The sequence below is a fragment of the Mya arenaria genome, chromosome 1 (genome assembly GCF_026914265.1).
Source record: "Mya arenaria isolate MELC-2E11 chromosome 1, ASM2691426v1".
NCBI classification, from domain to species: domain Eukaryota; kingdom Metazoa; phylum Mollusca; class Bivalvia; order Myida; family Myidae; genus Mya; species Mya arenaria.
Window position 1 is genome coordinate 49,832,970 of NC_069122.1, and position 22,426 is coordinate 49,855,395.

The 22,426-nt window shown below is 34.1% G+C and overlaps 2 protein-coding genes across 11 annotated transcripts in view; one reads left to right on the forward strand and one right to left on the reverse strand.

The window, feature by feature from the left end:
• Nucleotides 1–4: 4 nt before the first annotated feature.
• Nucleotides 5–13,859, forward strand: LOC128229350 (inositol polyphosphate 1-phosphatase-like). The gene is made up of 6 exons (XM_052941225.1): nucleotides 5–83; nucleotides 3,431–3,641; nucleotides 4,397–4,514; nucleotides 5,141–5,290; nucleotides 7,724–7,892; nucleotides 9,636–13,859. The coding sequence occupies exons 2-6, from the start codon at nucleotides 3,432–3,434 to the stop codon at nucleotides 10,177–10,179; spliced, it is 1,191 nt and encodes a 396-aa protein (XP_052797185.1). The 5' UTR covers nucleotides 5–83; nucleotide 3,431; the 3' UTR covers nucleotides 10,180–13,859.
• Nucleotides 13,860–17,721: 3,862 nt separating this feature from the next.
• LOC128239018 (uncharacterized) overlaps nucleotides 17,722–22,426 on the reverse strand; it is a 43,754-nt gene continuing 39,049 nt past the window's right edge. For all 10 annotated transcript variants that reach the window (XM_052955444.1, XM_052955460.1, XM_052955453.1 and 7 more), the window contains one exon: nucleotides 17,722–21,499. The gene's annotated coding sequence lies outside the window, so the exon portion shown is untranslated. The remainder of the gene's footprint in view (nucleotides 21,500–22,426) is intronic.

Genomic DNA, 22,426 nt, shown 5'->3' on the forward strand with positions numbered 1-22,426 from the left:
AATTGATGACGTAGTTAGCACCCAATTATCAGGAAGTAGACTTTTTGGCTGTCAGTATTTTTATCGATTGAACAACATTTCAGGTATAATTAAGAATAAGTATACTTTGTTTAAATAGTACGGAACTTTAAGATACATATGATTACAACTGAGTTATCAGAAATTAGTCTTTTGAGAACATAATCGAAACAATTAGTAAAGTAATGTAAATCCGCGACTTGTGAAAATATTCAGGTAGTCTCACATTAACATGAAAGCCAGATTACTTTTCACTAACACATTAACGTCAATGGATATTCTCAGTCAGTTGTCATTTTGCTGTCAGGTGAAGACTGTCATGCGCTTGTTTAAAATGTTTAACAATGTTAATTTATTATTATTTTATATTTATTAATTTAATTAATCTGTATGAATACTTAGTTGTCTTGTATATTTAATTAATGTTGTTATGACTTGTTAAATACTGATTATCCATATCAGTTTTACTCTTAGGCTTAAAATGAAAGCTATGTGTTACCGTTTTTTGTTCAATTTAAATTAAATCATAAGATTTAAAATAAATAAATATTTTTTTTGTGTCTATTTATTTAGACTAGGTGGATTGTTGGTTTTCATGTTATTTCCTGAGCATTTAAAATCCACAAGCACAAGATCCTTTACAGCTTTTATCCATTTTTTTTTTTGAAAACAGGATTTTAAATTTGAAATTTCCTTAGATAATTCAAAGCGAAAGAAGGAGAAATCTCCATATAAAATTAGAAATCAGGGCTTGACGCTTATTCTAATACTTGGTTGCCCTTCGGGCAACCACCTAGCCATTTTCACTTGCCCGAATAGATTTTTTACTTGCCCAATTTTTTTGGGCTCATTTTGTTGTTATACATCACATCAAAACCCATTTCCAGATTCAACCTGCACATCAGGGCTTGCTGTATTTGAAATAAATCAGTTGTCATGAAATTTGTAACTTAGCACATACATTCAAATTATTAAGGATGAAATAAAATTGAATTATAAGAACGAACAGTCAAGCTCTTATTATCTTAGCCTTGTAATCTTACATTTATTTTGAAGTAAATTACAATTTATCGCAATGTAAAGTGAAGTAAATCGTAAAGTTCCAAAAACCGAGCATCCGAAAATTGGGGCAGTCCGAAAAATAGCCAAAATTAACATTCTCGCTGTGTCTGAGTCCAGGAAAATTGTTTCCGCAAGACTTGACCCAGCGTCATTTTCGTTTCTTTCATAGCTGGTCTTTTTTTCGGATGACTTAGCCTGTTTACGTTGAAACATTAAAAAAACTTGACAGTGTCGACTGTCAAAACGCCATTTGTGTACATTGTGAGGGCATTAACTGTAATGCTAGCTATATAGATTTGGTGCAGCTCACGCGATTGGCCAACGGATCAAGATGGAATTACTCAAGCTCTATCGGAAAATATTCGGCCATCTTCGCCATCGTAGTTTCTAATGAAAATGTCAGAGGAGCTCCGTTTGACCCGATTTTTCGAGTCAACAACCAATGAGTGCATTAGTTTCGGTTTGATAAATACTTTCCAAGAAGGAGAGTACGGACTACTATTTTTTTACCAGAAAAGTCGCCACTATGACGAGGTTTTTTTTGTTACTGCCCGATCGGGCAGGTAGATTCTAAAAACTACTGCCAGCCTGCAAAAATTACTTGCCCCGGGCAATCGGGCAGTGGTAAATGTAGAGCCCTGGATATATATTACAGTGAACTCAACATATTAGACCCACTTTGTCTTCCTCACTTAGCCAAGGGATAAACCCAATGTTAGCGGGTTTCCTCTGAGGGTAATACTATTTCCCTGCCTAGTTTTTTGGAGCTGCTTGTTTACCATGGAGGGTAAATATGAACAGTAGCTTCGGTAATCTTCAGATATTACCGTATCTCCCCGACTATAAGGCTATCAGCTTATAAGACAACCCCCTAACTTTGCCCATGAAATCTGGTGTTTTTGTCTAGACGTTTATAAGACCGGGTTGATTTTTAAAGCAAATCAAGCATTTCATTTTCTCCAAGTCTGTGACAATGTTCAATCTAAACAGTCAATTATCATCTAAATTTGTTCATTTGCTTGAAGAAAATTACCGATTTCTTGTCAACTGTGAGCTCTCTAATGTGGAGGTAGGTTAATAATAGAACAAGGTAACGGGGTGAAGGATTTATTTTACAAATTTTATTTTCGTACATCCTAAGGTTCATTTATATTTGAAGTATGTTCTAATATTTCAGTCATGATTTGAAGGTTATCAGACGACGAGTATTGTTTTTTTTCAATCATATGGTATTTTCTTACCAGCCTAGACGCAATCTTTGGAGTAAAATGGGATCATACGGTAAAGACTAACAGATTTTAATAAATGCAAACCATTGCCACACATCTTTGATCTCCACACAGCTTGTGCTGTTACGTCACAAATTGTACTGTTTGATCTGCAGCCGAAAAACACGACACATTCTAATACATGTGGAAATAAGTTAAATTTTGCACGTGTTTGTTTGGATTGCTGATATGGGACTTAATTTCGTAAAATGCATATTTTAGACATTTTTTTTCAAAAGCTGTATACATGTATGTTAACAAAAATGGTAGAATTTGTTGGGACAGCGGTAGAAGGGTTCTTAAAAGCGGTATATTTTTATTACCGCCGGTAGTGTTCACATGTCTGTTATTAATTTGATATGATTCTAAACCATGACCTCTGATGTCATGCTCAAGCCATGATCAATACAAGGTAGCATATAATTATATATTTATTATTTAGGTAGTAAAAATTATATAGAGACGTTTATGGGAATATTCCACAGAAAACCAGACATGTTTGCCTTTCAACATGCGCTATGAACTTTGAATGCATGTTTGACCCAGTTACTTTCAATCATGATTTTCTTAAATAGTTGTAACCTTTATAGCCTTTTTGGGGTGTAATGTATTAATCAATGTGATACTATATATCAAATTAAATGTCATTATTCAGTATTCTGTTTAATGTTTGAGCATATATGACTGCAAAACATTATGTGGTAAAGTTTATTTAATATTTTGTTACAAGTGGATCTGAACAATAAATTAAAATGTCAGAGGAAAAATAATAACAGCAATTTAATGTAGCCATCATAATCAATTGACATTTATATTGAATTTACCGAGAGTCTTATCAATTTCAGTGGCATTTGTTGGAGTTAACCCCTCCGAATGCCACGGGCGTAATTCTTCAGTCAACTGATCAGCCCCCAAGGGCTGAATAATCCAAACTCTGAGGAATAGGGACAGCCGATAAATTCATTGTGTTGGCACCAAAATTGAACATCTGCAGAGGGAAACAAAAAAAGTGGGTCTTACGTGTGGAGTGTACTGAAAATATTTTGCCCCAAGTTATCAGCATTTTGCTACATTATTTTCAGGATGAAAGTCTACGACCTTGTAGCAGCATTGCTTAGTGTTGCGGAGAAAGGTGCAAACATAGCACGAATTATTCGTTCAGAATCTTCATTACTGGAGCTGCTTGTACAGGAGAAGAAGGGAAAACAGAAGAACGAGAGGTTTCTTCAAGACTTTAAAACGCTGGCTGATGTTCTTGTACAGGAATTGGTCAAATTTGATCTCAAAACTAAGGTATACAACAAATATATATATATATTCATTATGTTTAAATTCTAATTGCTATAGCCTTAGCTTAAACAAACTAATATTCTTGTATTATAGCACTATTTTGGATGGTTTTCAAGTGAACTTGGCATTCAAAGTTTTTGCAAGCATTTTTTTGCTTGTGGCAGGATTTAATTCCACCTCATATTTATCAAGTGAATTTCAAATGAAGTGCAATATTGAAAGTTCACACATCAAAAGAGAAACCAACTGCTGATATCAGCCAATTGGCATCTACTTTTATGTATGATGTGGGACTTAAACTGAAGAGGCTGGCTCATATATCCACACAAAGCATCCATACACATAATTTTGCAATGGTTTTACTCCAACTGACCAATTAAATCATAGCATAATATAACACTCTCAAAAACAACTTAGTGACAAAATAAACTCTATGAAGTGTTAAATATGGCTGTTTGAAGCTGTTGGAGCGGTACAAATTGACCATTTCGTAGGTGCAAAGTGTTATTGCAATCGTGCTTCTTTTAACTTATCGACAAGCACTATTCACTACAGTCTTGTACTTGTGTATTAGCTAAAGTTATAGTTCAGCTATTCAGCTATTGAGCAGTTTTCTCATTTATTAGGCCGCTACATTCTAACTACCGGTATTACTAAGGCATACATTTTACATTAAATGGAATATCTGACAAATATATATAACAATGCACATCATATGAACCCAAATATTGTATTATTACTTCTTTTTTACCCATAAGTTTCCAGGAATGGCGGACAGCATTCATGGAGAGGAAAGCACAAAGTTTACCAACACACTAGGGGACACCGTAAGGGTAGAGATTCAAGACACACCAGAGGAGACCCAGAATTTGCTCAGTGAGGTTTACAACCCTTTTTTTGTTGTGGTGACTGGTATTATAGCAATGCTTAAAGAGGCATTCTCACAAATGGTTTAACTTTGGCTATACTTCAATACTTGGTTCACTTGTTGCCAGATACAATTTTTGGTTGTTTGGCAAGGCACATAACTCTGGCTTTAATAGTGGTTGTGTTATGTCCCTTGTTTGTTTTGACCAGAATTTATTGCAGAATATGAGGAACCATGTAAATAAGCATTTAAGCTACAGAAATGCATAACATACACAAAATAGAGAGTGGTGAAATGCATAAACAGTGAGTGAATCACAGAATTGAGAATTAACCATAATTGGTTTTACTAAGTCTCTTTTATGTCCCTTGTTTGATTGAAAATAAAACAAAAGGGTGTTAATTTTCACTCCCCAGCACTCTTGTTTTTAAGTACTACAGCACTGCCAGGAATATATTTTCTCTGTAAATCATGTAGCAATGTTTATCAAATTATGTTCAATATCTCCAGCCGATATGCCAAAATATATACCATATTGTTGTAGCCCTTGTTAATAGTTACTCATTCCTCATTTGGTGTTATTAAGATTTGAGTGATGTTGTTATTTTATATGCAGTTATTTTTACATTGACAGGGCAAGTCTTAGATGAAAATGACACAGCGGCCAGGATTTTGTCCAAGGCTATTCATATACAGACTGCTGTCAAGGACGCTGGGTTGTTTGCTGATCAACTTGACCATGACCTCATAGTTGATGACCTTGGAGTCTGGATTGACCCAATTGGTATGATGTGACTAAAATTTAGATTTGAGCTGGCTTTTTTATGTGTGTATGTGATTTTATGAAACAATTAAGGTATTGTTGTAGTGTTGGCATTGGCAGATGCTAGCTTCATATTAGGGGCGTAATGTGATTGCCATTTGCCTCTCCATTTGGATGAGTTCACATGAATTATATGAATACCTTCTAAAAGTGTAACAATTCTTTAACCTTTCTTGAAAATTCTGTGCTCATACAAGTGTGTCAATAATTGATTTATTTTTGGAACTTTGAAAAGGGTATGCATAGGTATACTAGCTTAAAATATGGGTTAAGCAAGCTTTCCAGCCTTCTTCATTTTTCCAACCTTTTGAAAAGGTCTCATATTTTTCTACTTCTTACTAAAACCTTTTTTTTCCTTTTTTGTGTGAAAAATGCTGATTTATAGATAAGTTTTTAGCTTTTTTTTTTTTTTTTCCCTCTTAAGTCTGAAGCAGCACATATTAGTCCAGTTAAGCATTTTCATCCTGAGGTGGCCTAATGCCTTTAAACTTTTCAACAACTTGAAACAAGTGATCAAAGCTGAGTTTCATAACAGGTTTGATGAAATAGGTATGACATTCAAAATGCTTGTCTAAATAAAAGCAACTAATTACTCACTAAGATCCTGAGTAAAATAATTATTTCGTTATCAAAAATGGCAGACACCATAAACTTAACATTTACGCTGCTTAATATAAACCACAACACAAATTAGTGACTGGGCTTGTTATTGGAAGCGCGTATCTATTGCACAAAGTATTGAATGAATAAGTAAATATTGCATGTAGCATATATCTATGAAAGGAGTCAGTAAAAATGATTATTTCAAATCGAAAGATACAGGTACAAATTGTTCAACACAATATATTTGTAAAATCAATTTGATTTCAAGGGTGAATATATAAGATCAATATTTCATCAAATTGTCCACATATACAACATTACGCTTACTGGCAATCAAACTTCACACTCGCCCACATAGATGTGCTAGGCCAGAGTAAAAACTAAAGATAAAAGTTCAGCCCAATTATGGAATATAAAAAGCTGTGGAAAACTGTACCCACTGCGGCCAAGCGACATGTATGAAAAAAATAATGCACTTATGCCATGTATATTCACGATGTCCTCTCTCATTTTTGGCTTGATTTTTGATGGGGCCACGTCATCCGTTCAAAATGATACAACAAGGAGCACCGAACACATTAGTTTCTGTTGGAAAGGCAATGTGAACATTGAAATGCTTGCTTCAACTGGAACAAAACTAATTTAATCATGGAAACACTATCTTCTAGTGGTAGCCTTCTGCAATTTAAAAAAACACCCACATTGATGTATACTTTTGCCAAACGAAAATGTCTGTAATATAAAAACCATACAATATAGCATATATAGCGCAGTACGAAAAAATTGTGCATTCCCTCCAATATCCTTCCGACAAACGTCTCACTTCTGAAGCAGACAACAAATCGTCAATTTTGAAACAGTAATAATAATGTTTTACATTTTTTTTATAAAACTAATTTGATTACTGCTTTTCTATGTGACATTGCTGCTGGAGAGCTTTGACTGTTAAGCATAAATCAGTGTCATGTTTGAACGAAAATTTAAAATGAGCAGAATCCATTGCTCAAGTATTTGAAAATTGCAGTATTCTTTTCCATGGGCCTCATAAACTTCTAAAATAATGGGAAGACATTGCTTTTGCTCCAGTTGTCTGTCTTTCCATCCATCTGTCTCTGTCAAAAATCCTGTCTGCTCTTTACCTCGTGAATCACTGGAAGGATTTTGAAATATCAATCCACAAATGTTTACTATACTGAGATAATGTGCAGAGCGCAAATCATAACCAGCTTGGTTCAAGGTCAAGGTCACACTAACAGGTCAAAGGTCATATGACTATATTTTGTGTCTGCCCCATATATCTGAAACCGCTAGAAGGATTTTGAAATCAGTACTCACAAATATTCACCATATTAAGACGATATGCAGAGAGCATGTAACAATCAGCTTGATTCAAATTCAAGGTCACACTTAGAGGTCAAATGTCAACCTCTTGAATTGATTGAGGGATTCTGAAATAACTACCCAATAATGTGCAGAGTTTATGCTATCATGTTCAAATGAATAGGTCAAAGGTCATATGGTTCTAATATGACTATTTTTTGTGTCCGCTACATATCTTATGAACTGCTTTAAAGATTTTGAAATAACTCGCCACAAATGTAAACCATATTTAGATGACATCACACTTAGAGGTCAAAGGTTATATGACTATGTTTAACATATTGCAACAATTAATGCATACGGGAGACATTAGTCTTTTATTACAAACACAGCAGTCTAGTTTCTTATTGTAATTGTCTTATTTCAATGACTGATGACTGTTTTTTTCATGTATATATATATATTCCATAGATTCTACAGGGCAGTACATACAGGGTGACATTGGCCAAGAAGAAGCTGGGCTCGTAACGGAGGGCCTACAGTGTGTTTCTGTTCTTATCGGCGTCTACAGCAAATCCACAGGACTCCCAATCATTGGCGTCATTAACCAGCCTTTTGCCTGTCTAAACGATGATGGAGTGTAAGCAATATTTATAAGTTCAAGTTTAACCACCCTGACTTTGTGTTTTTCAAAGAAACATTGCATTATTGTCAAAATTTTCTGTTATTTTTTTTACCTAAATTATAGATAACTTTAAGATACCCTCATTATTCCAGACACAGAGTAACCACCATTATTGTGCACAATACGTCCGTTTGATGTCATTGATTTTCATACAGTTCATTATAAGTTTATAAAGCATTTAAGAAGATAAAGCAAAATGATCAAACATCCATCAATGCAAAAAATGTTAGGTATAATGTATTAAGTGGCAGATCGATAAACATACATGACTGTATGCAAAACGGTCCTATTTCTTTATTTTTTTACTTTTACATAATATTACTTCCCTTCACTTTAGTTTGCATTGCTGCCATTTTCCTCATCTGGAGGTGGTTGGGGTTTGTTTGGGAGAAAAAGGAATTTTCATAGCCTATCATTGTCATTGCTCCCATCTTGCAAAGTCTTTCGCCTTGGCGATAACTACTTCTTTTTAGCTCCACTGGCCGATGGCCATGGAGCTTATGTCGTCACAGATTGTCCGTCGTGAGTGTGTGCGTGCGTGCGTAAACTTTTACTTTAAACGACATCTCCTCTGAAACTGATAAGCGGATTTTGACAAAACTTCACAGGAATGTTCCTTTGGTGGTCCTTTACCAAAATTGCTCAAATGGTTCCGGTCCATTGCACAATATGGCCGCCAGAGCTAAAAATAGCAAAATCTTTAAACGACATCTCCTCTGAAACGGTTCGGCAGATTTTGATGAAACTTGACAGTAATGTTCCTTGGGTGGTCCTTTATTAAAATTGCTCAAATGGTTCTGGTCCATTGCACAATATGGCCGCCACAGCTAAAAATAGCAAAATCTTTAAACGACATCTCTTCTGAAACGGATAGGCAGATTTTGATGAAACTTGACAGAATTGTTCCTTGGGTGGTCCTTAACCAAAATTGCTCAAATGGTTCCGGTCCGCTGCACAACATGGCTGCCAGGGCAAAAAAATAGAAAAACCTTTAAAGAACATCTTCTCAGAAACCGATGATCAGATTTTGATGAAACTTGACAGAAATGTTCCTTGGGTGGTCATTAACCAAAATTTGTTAAATGGTTCCAGTCCACTGCACACCATGGCTGCCAGAGCTAAAAAATCAAAAAAACTTTATACGACTTGTCGTCGAAACCGATGACCTTTTTTCGATAAAACTTGACAGAAATGTTTGTTTGGTGCTCCTTTACTCAAATTGCCCAAATCATTTCGGTCCACTGCACAACATGGCAGCCAGAGCTATTAAAGTAAAAAATTTTTTTAAATAACTTCTCCTCAAAAATTGATGATTGTATTTCTATGAAACTTGACGAAAATGTTCGTTAGGTGGTCTTTGCTTGAACCTTTTGGCCAGTGGAGCACAGGCACTGATGTGCCTCTTGTTTTGTATATGATCACATGGAATTTAGTACACATGTTACAAATGGCAATACTCCCATTTGTAGCAAGGCCCAATACAGGTACTTTGGCTTTAATAGTTGTTATGCCCTTTCATTGACTGGACCTGCTTGCTTTGTTAATTTTGGTTAATTTTTCTTTGTCTTAAAACCAGCTCGTAGTCTCAACATTTCATTAGTTTCACATTACATTACTTCAGTTTACAGTAATTAACATTACATTAAGTTACATTACATTGCTTAACATAACATTTCTTTACATGTCTTTATTGTACAGGTGGACAGGCTCAGCAGTATGGGGTGTCAGTATTGCAGATCTCAATTTAAACTCACTTGCCTTAGATTCCTCAAGCAACTCCCATTTGTCGTCAACGAGCTTCCCACCACAGCCAGATTCAGACAAATCAACAAAACAAACCATCCTTATCAGCTCCATTGAATCGCAGAACATTCGAGACATTCTTGCCAAGAATTATAATTTAAGACACATATCTGGCGCAGGAAACAAGTTGCTTGGTTTAAGTTTAGGCAAGGCAGCAGGATACGTGTTAACACAAAACACCATTTTCAAATGGGACTGCTGTGGTCCACATGCGATCTTAAGGTCACTGGGAGGTGGAATTGTTGCATTTTCTGACTTTGAAAGGTTAAGTTTGTCTGAAGAGAATGATGTTTGCTTGTTGCCTCAGATTATGTATAATAGGCAGGATGTTGAAGGTGCAGTAGGCGCACAGAAATGGTGCAACCACGGAGGGATTGTGGCTTACACATCACCCACATTTCTGAAAGAACTTGTTTCATTATTTAGACCTAAAACATAGATTGCTTGTCAAAGAGCAAGTAGGAATTAGAGTTATCCCTGTCTGTTTTGTTTACATTCAATGTAGCAAAGACATAAAAGGACACAACAGGAATTATGTGGATTGTTTTAGACCAAATAGGATATATCTATTGTTGATTTGTTTGTTTGTTTTAAATCAATTAGGACTTTAATTGTTTTAGATATCATGTTGTGTTGACATATGCTGGCCCTAGATTGTTTAATGGTCATAGGTCTTTGCTTGTGATAAAGTGATACTCATATTTAAAGTCAATACATTCACATGTATAACAAACATAAGTTTTGAGTGATAAACCTTTAACTGCTTACTAAAGTGTCTTTAAAGAGACAGGAGGAAATGCACTGTTTCTTTGGGAGCAATTGGACACACACGGTTTTATTTATTACATTAAGGTTGCCTTGTTAATAAACAAGTGGAACATCAGTGCTCCAGTATGATTTTAAGAAGGGCAGGGTGCTAGGTCAGAAAGGGCACTTTTTATGCATATCGAATGAGCCTTAACGGCCCCTTGCAAGGGCTAAATCAGCTAATGTTCAATTCTTATTGTGTATGTGTTGTAACTTCTTTCAATACTAATAGTTTGCTAGGAATACCTTAGTGTTCATCATTACTTCAGTGTTAGAATAATGTTGATTTATTATTTTTATACTTGTTTCTGAAAATTGACTCATAGTTTGTTCTGTTTTCTGTTGTTTCTTAAAAAAAATGTTGAAAGATGTGAACAAAAAATCAGGGCCAGTATTCATTAAACCTTTTAACTCATTTCATAACTTTCTCCATCTTTTTAAGTTAAGTTATATATATTTGTTTGACCCAGAAATGAATATCCAGTTATAAGTTAGTATATCTTATATGCTCTGGTCAAGTTTTACATACAACAGGCAAAAGATGATGAGTGGTCGGTCAGATTGAAATGAAAAAAAGCTACTAAAGAAAACAAAAACTTATAGTCTTATTATCAATATCTTGCCTGTTGGTGATTATATTTATTAGTGTCAACAGGCAATTTGTTAAGTGTATTTTGAATTGCTTGTAATTTGCATGTACATACATTTATACAGAGAATGTTTATTGAGGTGAACATATAACACCAGGCTCAGTTTCTCAAACAATCTTTATTCTTTACAGACAATTTGGTATTAAGTAAAAACATAATCCTTTCAGTGTGTTTACTGAGGCTAAATAGCATCTAGATTGGGATTAATCATGATCAATTAATTTCTTTAATGTTAAGTCGTTTAAGTATTTTTTGCTAATAGAATTAAGATTCTAAAGCTTTTTAAAAGATTTACAATATATTTATGTGTTCAGTGCATGTTTTTTTTATAATTTATTTATATTTATTTTATTAACTTTTCATGTTATTTTATTATAGTATAATGTACATTCAGTTTTAAATAATTCATCACTTAAAAACTATGAAAACTAAAGGATCATTGTTAACAATTGTAAATTCAATGTTGATTGTGTCATTTATTGTAAAATTGTTCTTCTTATTCAAATGCATTTGTTGTAGTTGTTGTTATTAAAGAATGTATAAGTCCTCCTTTCGGCTCGAGAATTCCCCTTTAATACTGCATGGGGGTTACAAATGGTCTAGCCATAATGCACCAAACAAGGGCAGGCAGACCTTGAAGAACTTCAAGCATCACCAGCAGAATAAGTAGACTTATCTGGCTGGTGAGACGAAATATTCCTTCACACAAGTATTACCACCTGTCTAGTTTAAACCATGTGTCTAACATGTTTAGTGATCAGATATTCATATGATTTATCTATTTATTTTGAGCATTTGCAATGTTCTTATTTTATTCAATTGTTATATAATGATTCTTATTTTTCAAGTTTTATAATGCGATGACTTGCCTTTGAGGTTTGATGTGTAAAGAGAGGCAATTGTACCCACTTATTTTAATGCAATTCCACATGAATCCGTCACAAAACTTCATGTTTGGCAGTATAGTCTGTCAAACAAGTCTTTTGTCTTTTTTTTATGCCCTTGAAGGGCAGCATAAAGTAATCAGCCCATCCATTCACACGGCTTCTAACCAATAAACAAGTGTGACTTAAAACTTGGTAGACAGGTTGGTCATTACCAGTAAATGAACCCTATTGATTTTGTCAGTGGGTGACCTTGAGCTGAAAATCTGTTTCCGATCAATAATGGAAAAACTCCTAGCTAACGGACCTCAACACTTGAACACTACCAGTGGATGACCCCTCTTGATAATTGATACCAGGATTTTAAATTAGTGAAAATAACCTACTTCATTTTCTAAAAAAACAACAGTACTAGTAATAATGTTCCTTATTCTCTTTAACATATAAGTGTGTTTTTATATACCATGTTTTTGTTTTCAAGATTTTTATTAAATTTGAATCCTGACAAATTGGTGTTCACATACATACATGCTTAATAATACCAAACACTCATTTAAAGGTACAACAGACACACATTAACTGCTACTTCAGCTGTCAATGATAACTTTCAATGATTGAATAAAAATGTGTTTATACTTTCCTCTTTAAAAATGTAACAGATAAATATTTTTCAATACTGCTTGGGAAGATCATTCTGAAAATATTTTGTTTACTCAATGGTACTTTTGGGGGCATTTGTCACATTCCTGTGACACATCTTGTTTTTAATGATAAAAACACACCCAATAAGCCTTGATCAGGTCAAATTGCCAATTGTAAGATAAGTTTCAAAAAAGGAGTTTTTTTGTCTGGGGAAAAGAGCGTGTCCATCTCACTTATAAAAATGCCATGACAAACTGACTTTGTACTTGCCCATGTTCACTCAGTTCATAACTCCAGATGAAAATCAACAATGGTCATTTACTGATGAGGGAGCGATATATCATTTAGACTGAGTAACGTTGTGTACTTTAATCATTTTATCATATTTTGAAAAAAATAGTGGTGTAAGCGATTGTAACATTTGAACATAATATGATAATTTTACCTTATAGTTAACAATAATGTTGTTAATCATGTTGTTAACTTTAACAAAATTCTGAACACTTGGCCCAAACATGAGGTATGTGATTACGTAACATAAAACCCAAACCCTGACCAAAACTGGCACCTGTGTTGGGTACTTGTTAACACAGATTGTTTTGTCACAAGAGTACTGGTAATGTTTGGTATTCCGACACTTGGTTAGTCACCAACACTGCCCTATAATATTATGAAAATTATGAGTTTGGAAGTATAAAGCTTGTGACGGTCTTATTTTTTGTCAATGGTGTATGATTTTTTAAAGCTTTCGTCCATTTGTTAAGAAATTAGAATTTAATCATTGTGATGTTTATATCTTTCTTCAGAAATAAGACATAGATTTTATTGTAAAGTTTAAAATTATGGCCTTGTGTTGTTGGACTAATATTAAAAGCTAATTAATTTATTTGCAGTGTTCTATTTTCAGAATTAAACATTAGAAAAATGAATTGATGAGCTGTAATAAATCATAAATTGTGACAATTACTTATTATCCTTATAATAACCAGTTAGTATCATGTTCAAACTCGATATATTAAATATTGCTTAGTCATGTATTATTACTTTGTTATTATTATTTTTGATCTTGTAGTATTTTAAGACATTTTGTTTTATTGTTATCGTTGTACAATATATTAAAATACCTAAGATACCAGTCTTTTTGTTTCCATGTCTAAATGTGTTTTTAGCTCACCTGAGCACAAAGTGCTCAAGATGAGCTATTGCAATCTGTCTATGTCCGGCGTCTTTCGTCCGGCGTCCCTTGTCCGGCGCCTTGCAGCAACAATTGTTTCTAAACATCATCTTCTCCTAAACCGCTGGGACATTTTTTATTAAACTTGTACCTTGTGTCCTTTTCAAAATTGTTTAAAGAAATTATTTTTATGCAGAAATCTTGTTGTCATGGCAATGTAAAGAAAAAAACTACAAAAAAATTCTTGACAAAAAAGGCCTAGAGCTTAGATATTTGGAGTGTTACATTGTCTAGTGGTTGTCTATTGACTATGTTCAAATTATGCCGCTGGGGTCAAAATTGGCCACACCTTGGGTTACAAGTTTACTATAAACACATTTTTTTAAAATCTGATTGTTATGTAAAGTTTACTCTTGAAGCAAGTCTTGCTATGTTGTCTCTCTTTCTGTTGGAGATTGAATTATTATCTATAACAATGGATTAGATTTTAGATTTTATAAATTCTTCAAATATACACTTCTTAGGTAATTATTGTTCTTTTTATAGGTTTAAAGGTTAAAGTAATTAGTACATATATTTACTTATTTTCTTGAAGAATTTCGTTTTTTACTCAATAATGAATTTAATAATCGGACTTTTCCATTGAACGTCATGTAGACCATTGTAAGCTACAATCTTATAATTTGCGTGAATAGTTAAGAATTTAGTTCATGTATATTGAAGGAAATGAATGTTGTGTTAGTTGGAAACAGATACTTTGTTATTTGCAGCAGAGCAGTGTGTAGGTCTATCAGATCCTCAGAGTTAGCGGCAGTTCATTGTTTTTATTGGATGGTGCACTGCCCATCGTTTGTTTGTCTGTACTTAACACAATTGCTTGTAAACATCAAATTATGACCCTTTGGTCAAAACAGGACAGGCCCCGAGGTTTTTCATTGGACTTATATAGGGAATTCTTGAAAATCCTCTTGTCTGAAACCGTAAGGCCAAGACCTGTAATAATCTGTAACAAGCATCATATCTTTCTTATTTTTGAAGGTACAGCGAATAAATTTTGACCATGTTCACAATTCTGTAAACAAATAACACTGCTGTGCTTTTATGACATTGACTGTGACCTTTTGGCCTACTTTCTTAATTTTGGAGCTACAGCAATGAAGTTTTGACCATGTGTAAGGTTTTGAAAACAAATATCAATGTTGTCCTCGGATGACCTTGGCTGTAACCTTTTGACCTACATTCTTATTTCTGGAGCTACAACAATAATATTTGATCCATGTATAGAGTTTTGTAACCAAACAGATATCAATGTTGTCCTAGGATGACCTTGGCTGTGACCTTTTGACCTACATTCTTATTTCTGGAGCTACAACAATAAAATTTGATCCATGTATAGAGTTTTGTAACCAAACAGATATCAATGTTGTCCTAGGATGACATTGACTGTGTCTTTTTGCCCAACTTCCTTATTTTTGAAGCTACAGCAATGGAATTTGAACTTTGTGTAGAGTTTTGAAAAAAATATCAATGTTGTCCTATGGTGACCTCGTCTTTGACCTTTTGACCAACTTCCTTATTTTAAAAGCAACAGCAATAAAATTTGGACCATGTCTACAGTTTTGTGAACATATATCAATGTTGTCCGTTTGACCTACTTTGTAATTCTTTAAGCTGCCGCAATGAAATTTGGACTATGTTTACAGTTTTCATAACACATATCAATTTATCCGTATTTGACCTTGACTGTGACCTTTTGACCTACTTTCGTTTTTTGAAGCTACAGCAATGAAGTTTTGACCATGTTCACAATTTTGAAAACAAATATCAATGCTGTGCATGTATGACATTTACTGTGACCTTTTGACTTACTTTGCTATTTTTGAAGCTACCGCAATGAATTTTTGGTCATATGCAGAGTTTCGAAAACAAATATCAATATTGACATTGTCAGGTGACCTTTAGAACTACTTTCTTATTTTTGAAGCTACAGTTTCGAAATTTGGTCCATATGTTCAGCTTTGAGTACAGATATCAAGCTATGTTGATATACAGGTTAAACACTTTTACTCAGGTGAGCGAATTAGGGACATCATGGCCCTCTTGCTTTTAATAAAAATGATTATGATAAAATCTTGTGTTGAGGGATGGGTCAAAGGTGTGGAATTAATTGTCGAATGCAAAAAGAAAAATACGGGAAAAAACATTAACCAAAATTACTTCTTGATTGTGTTCGATGGTAAAATGATCAAACACTATTATTCATAGAGATGAACAGAATACCTACAACGACCATGGTTAACATATATCCCAGTCAACCGGTTATTTCTAAAAAAAAATGTGTAAACGTCAAGAAATGTGCCAACAACAGCAGGACTCAACGTTGGTTTCACCAGTTTTGAACACTCCACTTGGCACTTATCAGCAATTATCAAAGAAATCAAAACTTTTAAGCCTTATCAGATCCAGCATCATCTTAAAGACAAGTATAAATATACAAACAAACAGTAAAGTAAACCATACCACTGTCATAATCATTCTCTTACTTAAGTATTTGTAACCAATTTTTACCAAACTTGATGACAATGTTTACTGGCTTAATATCTTGAGCGAGTTTGATCAACAGCCAGATCGCATTATTAACTCGTGTTTTGGCCCTCACTTCTTTTAACAATTTTTCTTTTGTCCGCTTTTTATCGAGAGCATTTCTAAACGAATTTTTACTAAACTTGGCTACACTGTTTATGGCTAATACCTTGCCTGATTTCGATCAACGGTCAGATCGCAATTATAAAACTGCAGCCCTTTAATTGTTCAAAATAAATTGATCAAATGCACTTTGACCGCTGTCTTTATTGTGTATCCGTTTTAAAATCTTCACTTCAATGAGGCAATTTACCTTTTTAATCAAGGTTGATCAACAGCCAGATCACACCAATTTCTCGGGATTTATGGCCTTGAAAATAGAGAGGATGCAAAACATTACTTATACAGGTACGTGTTGACCAATATGCCATCAAGGTATGTGTACATCGTAAAAGTTTATACTGACATGTACAATAGCACGACGAAATTTATTACTGCCACTAACAACGTACATACAAGTATACAACTTTGATTAAAGTGATATTTCGCAAACAACTTTTAACACATACAAGTTTCACACACACAAATACACATACACGGACACATACAAGTACAGCTACAATAACACCTACACATACTAGTTCACATGCAGGTACATGTACAAGTACATATAAAAGTACACATACATGTACACACACAAGTACACAAACATGTACACATACTAGTTCACATGTAGGTACATGTACACGTACACATACAAGTACACACACAAGTACACAACCATGTACACATACAAGTACAGCTATAAGTTCAACTACACGTACCAGTACGTGTTCAAGAACACTTACAAGTACACATACAAGTACAAGTGAACACAAAATACACATACAAGTAAACGTACAAGCACACATACAAGTACACGTACATGTACACTAACAAGTACAAATAGTGTTTTACAATCTCTCTATTTTCAAAATTTGACCATCTTCATACAAGAGCTATACTTATCAAATCCTAAGCAAGTGGGATGGCAAGTTTTAATGGGATATTCTTTTTATATCTCATTCGGTGGAGATAAGCCAGCAGATCACATTATTTAAAACAGAGTTATGGTTCATTAAACTGTCAAAATTGACCCCATCTTCTGAAGGAAACGCCATACCATCAGGACCATGATTCAATTACATCCATTCACCAAGTGATGTTTGCTTGCTAAGATATAACAACCATGTTTTAAATTTTCTAAAGTTTAATGAATACCATGTATGATAAAGAATATATAGATGAAATTGTTTTAACTAATCACCATATGATATACAGAGTATATGTAAAAGAAAATAGTATAGTAATATGAACAAGAGGGCCATGATGACCCCAAAACGCTCACCCAAGCAAAGGGCCACAACTCTGTGATAAAGCATTAATAAAAATGTTGCAATTTAAACATATCTTTGCTGATGACGATGCCTTATTTTATATTTGTAAAGGGTCATGCAATGAAGATACCTGTACAGTTTAATTGAATTTGGCCGGGTAGTTCCAGAGATTTTTTTAAGCAAAACAGTAAGTCGGTCATTTTGTTGTTGTTGTTGTTGTTGTTGTTGATCAATCTCAATGCCTTGTTGTATTTTTGTAGATGGTCATGCAATGAAGCTTCCTGTTAAGTTTCAGTGAATTAAGCTTGGTAGTATCAGAGGAGATGTTTTTTTAAAGCAAAACAGGAAGTTGGCCAGATTGTTGTTGTTGTTGATCAATCGTGACCCCTTATTGTATTTTTGTAGAAGGTTATCCAAGGAAGCTACCTATAAAGTTTCATAGAATTTGGACTGGTAGATGAGATGTTTTTTTAAAGCAAAACAGGAAGTTGGCAATTTTGTTGTTGTTGTTGTTGTTGATGATGATCAATCGTGACCCCTTCTTGAATTTTTGTAGAGGGTCACCCAAGAAGCTTCCTGTAAAGTTTCATTGAATTAGGAGTGGTTGTTTCAGAAGAGATGTTTTTTTTTAAGCAAAACAGGAAGTCAGCCATTTTGTTGTTGTTGCTGTTTTTTGTTGTTGATCAATCGTGACCTCTTGTTGTATTTTTGTAGAGGGTCACCCAAGGAAGCTTCCTGTAAAGTTTCATAAAATTTGGACTGGTTGTTTCAGAGGAGATGTTTTTTAAAGCAAAACAGGAAGTCAACCATTTTGTTGTTGTTGTTGTTGTTGTTAATCAATCGTGACCCCTTGTTGTTATTTTGTAAAGGGACACCGAAGGAAGTTTTATTGAATTTGGCCAGGTAGTTTCAGAGAAGATGTTTTTTAAGCAATTGTTGACGGACGGACAGACTGTGTGACGGACGGACGACGGACAAAGACCGATCACAATAGCTCACCTTGAGCACTTCGTGCTCTGGTGAGCTAAAAATATATTAAAAACTAGCAAGAACTAACCAGTAAATGTAAATATTGAAATGAAAATTGCAGCGTGACGTATATAGACGCATATAGCATACAGAGAATTATATAGCATAAGTGTATTCAAACATTATCATAACATAACTGTAGAATAACATTTGGATACAAAAAGCCTACTAAATCAAAGCACTGAAGCTGATGCAATGAAAACAAAAGGGACAAGCCAATTCGTCAAAACATGGAGTATAACCTCTGTTTAGAGACACAACACTATGACTTAAAATACACTGCACTGAATAGAGACATACGTAGACATGCCATAAATGATAGCGTTACGTCCTTTAATCGGTCAGTGAAACATGTGTTCACTGGAACACGAGTCTACTGGATACTTATCTTTAAGTTTGTTTGTATGCGCCTCATTTAACATTGTTTTAAGGCACAAAAATCAATGCATAACAAGTCAACGAAATACATAACAACAATGAATACAGATAACATTAATATAATACAATCCTTATCAATAAATGTTTTGTGATTTCCTTGAAATGGTCGTCACTGAAATTCGGCGATTGTTACGTTTAACACTTGGAGCACAATTTTAACAGTTTTATAAAAATGATTCAATAAAATAAAAAGTAGTCATTTTTGCGACGGTAAAACATATCAATTGGGTAAAATTAATCTTAAAATTTATAGAGACAAAGCATACCGATACCACATTATTATTCTGAAAAAGTGGCATTCGGCACACAATTCTCTCCTTCCCAAAATATCCAAGCAAACCCATTTTGAGGAAATTTTTAGAAAATATATGCATATAATGCAAAACGCACACTATTAAAATGGATATTCGCATACGTCCCTGCCAAGTACTATTCAATGAGTAGAATAACATCTTGTAACCGTCTTACTAAATACAAGAATGACAATAACCTAAACATGACATCCCATTTAAAGGAAATACTCGAAATTAAACACGATTCTCCAGAATAGATAAGCAACGTAAATATATTTAAATCTAAAACGAAATTATAAATACAAACACCTTGCACATAAATATAATTCATACATTTCGGTATGTTTTTCAATTTTCAACAATTTCTCCCCAAGTTCATAGTTTGGCTTCCTTTAATCTGAAGTCTCCTTTCTTCTCTCACTAAAAACTTTTGCTGGTATCATGTCACGGCCTCAAATCCATATGTTTGTGCTATTAGTCTGCCATTAATATATATATGGTGTCTGTACAGCTTACTGTGTGGTCACTCATACTACTACTACTACTGTGTAGTTATTAATTTTATGGACATACGAAATTGTTTACTATGCCATAGTGATTCGTAAATATAGAATACAGCTTAAGCCGGTGCTAGGAGCCGTTCACAGAAATGCCTCAGAAGGGTCTGTCATCCAGCGTGTCTGTACACCTATTTTGAAATACCTTATACAAAAACAACACTGTTTCTATATGTTTCCTCTTTTTTGGACATGCTTTCATGAAATGTAACAAAGATATACAATTCGTTTGTTTCAATAATGGATTTCTTATTTTTTATGTCTTAAAAATGTAGTATAACTTGTGATGCTTACATAACTAGAAAAGTGCTAAACATTTATCATGCCATGATTGCAACATATCTACATTAAACAAAAACGCTTATTTCACCTCTTTGCCATCCTTTTCGGTTTAGTTTTCTTTTTATCTGTTTTTTCTTCACCATCCAGAACACACACAGTCAATGTCAAATAAAAAAACAACACACAAATACATTCTACACCAGTCTTATTAAAGAAAATGGAATTAATAACTGTATGAATTAGAGCTACCACTGGATGTGATTAATACCCCAACCACACGACTTTCTTGTAATAAGAAGTATCATTGACTTCCATTAAATTACTAGTCTTAAGGTTCTACCAAAACTACCATATACAAAATAATAAGTTTTTTGTGTTTTTGTTTTAAGCACAACGCTTCTCAACAAAGTCAATGCGGGTATGAAGTTTAAAGTCAGTATTAAAAAAAAAACTATGGAGTTACGGAGAAAAGTAGACTTGTTCCGGTTAAAAAAGTCTAAAATTATCAAAGTGCATTAACTCTAAAATATCTTGCACGAAATCACGTTTCTTTTGCACAGCAAGTCTCAACACAGTCAATATTGGTATGGAGTTTGAAATCAAAACCTTAAAAAAACATATGGAGTAAAGTTGACTTTTTCCGATTACCCAGGACATAACGTAAATCAAAGCTGTTTTACTTGTTAAATGATAACGCTTCCTTGGGCATACCTGGTCATAAAATCGCTGATCGTTTTATTTTAAAACAATTACTCAATTGAATAGTACTAAATTATTAGACAAATGATTTTAATTAGTATAATTAATAATTAAAATAAGTACAAGACAAATCACCAGATGATTGCTGTTTCTATTTATTATAAACTGAATAAACAAGTCTTGGGTCCTTCAAATAACACAACGTCAATTATAACAACATACAAGGCCTGACCTAAATTCATTAGGTATCCACAACCACTATAGAAGCAGATATTTGGTGTTGCTACCTTTGGTGTTTGGGCCTCCACCAACTGCTCCCCTTTGAACCGAGTCTGTCTTATTTGCCTGAAAAATAAATCGTCACTTGAGAGCCGATTCTTTCCCAATGGCCAGTAATGTAAACCATCCATTGAGAGCCAAGTTTGTCTCAATTGCCTAAAATGTAATCCTTTTATTGGGAGTCGGGTCTGTCTCTATAGCGCGAAATATAAATCGCCCATCGAAAGCCGAGTCTGGCTCAATATCCTGAATGTAAATCGGTTATTGAGAGCCGACTTTGTCTTAACTGCTTGAAATGTCAATCGCCCAGACAGAGCCGAGTCTTTCTAAATAACACGAATAGTAAATCGTCGATGAAGAGCAATGTCTATATGTAAATCGTTCATTAAGAGCGGGGGTGTCTTAATACCCTGATATCCAAGTCGTCCATTAAGAGCCGAGTCTGTCTCAATTGTCTGAAATGTAAATCATCCATTTAGGACTGAGTCTGTCTTAATAGCCTGAAATATAAATCGTTTATCAAAAGCCGAGTTTGTCGTTACTGCTTAAAATGTAAATCGCAAATTCAGAGCCGAGTCTTTCTCAATAGCACAGACTTGAATTGGTCCATCAAGAGAAGAAACTGTCTCAACTGCATAAAATGTAAATCGTTTATTAAGAACCAGTTATGTCTCAATAGCCTTATATGTCAATCGACCATCAAGAGCCGAGTCTGTCTCAATTGCATGAAATGCAAATCGTTCATTGATAGTCGGGTATGTCTCAATTGCCTGAAATGTAATGTTTTGCACCTTTTTTATTGGGCACCAAAGTCCTGTAAATTGTGAAGATATCATTAAGTTTTTTAGTAATAATAATACTTCATGTACAAGTAAAACCTCCTAAAAATGATGTTTAATCACATTGCTTACGTCAATTTCCATGCTGCAATACATCTATTTTAGGACGATTTCAACAGGCATTATACGTATTTTCTATAGCTCGATTGTGGCG

Excerpts from the sequence above, each read along its gene's own strand:
- LOC128229350 (XM_052941225.1), top strand. The coding sequence starts at position 3,432 with ATGAAAGTCTACGACCTTGTAGCAGCATTGCTTAGTGTTGCGGAGAAA. Across the intron at positions 4,515-5,140 it reads GGAGACCCAGAATTTGCTCA|GGCAAGTCTTAGATGAAAAT; the intron begins GTGAGGTTTACA and ends TTACATTGACAG. Across the intron at positions 7,893-9,635 it reads TGTCTAAACGATGATGGAGT|GTGGACAGGCTCAGCAGTAT; the intron begins GTAAGCAATATT and ends TTTATTGTACAG.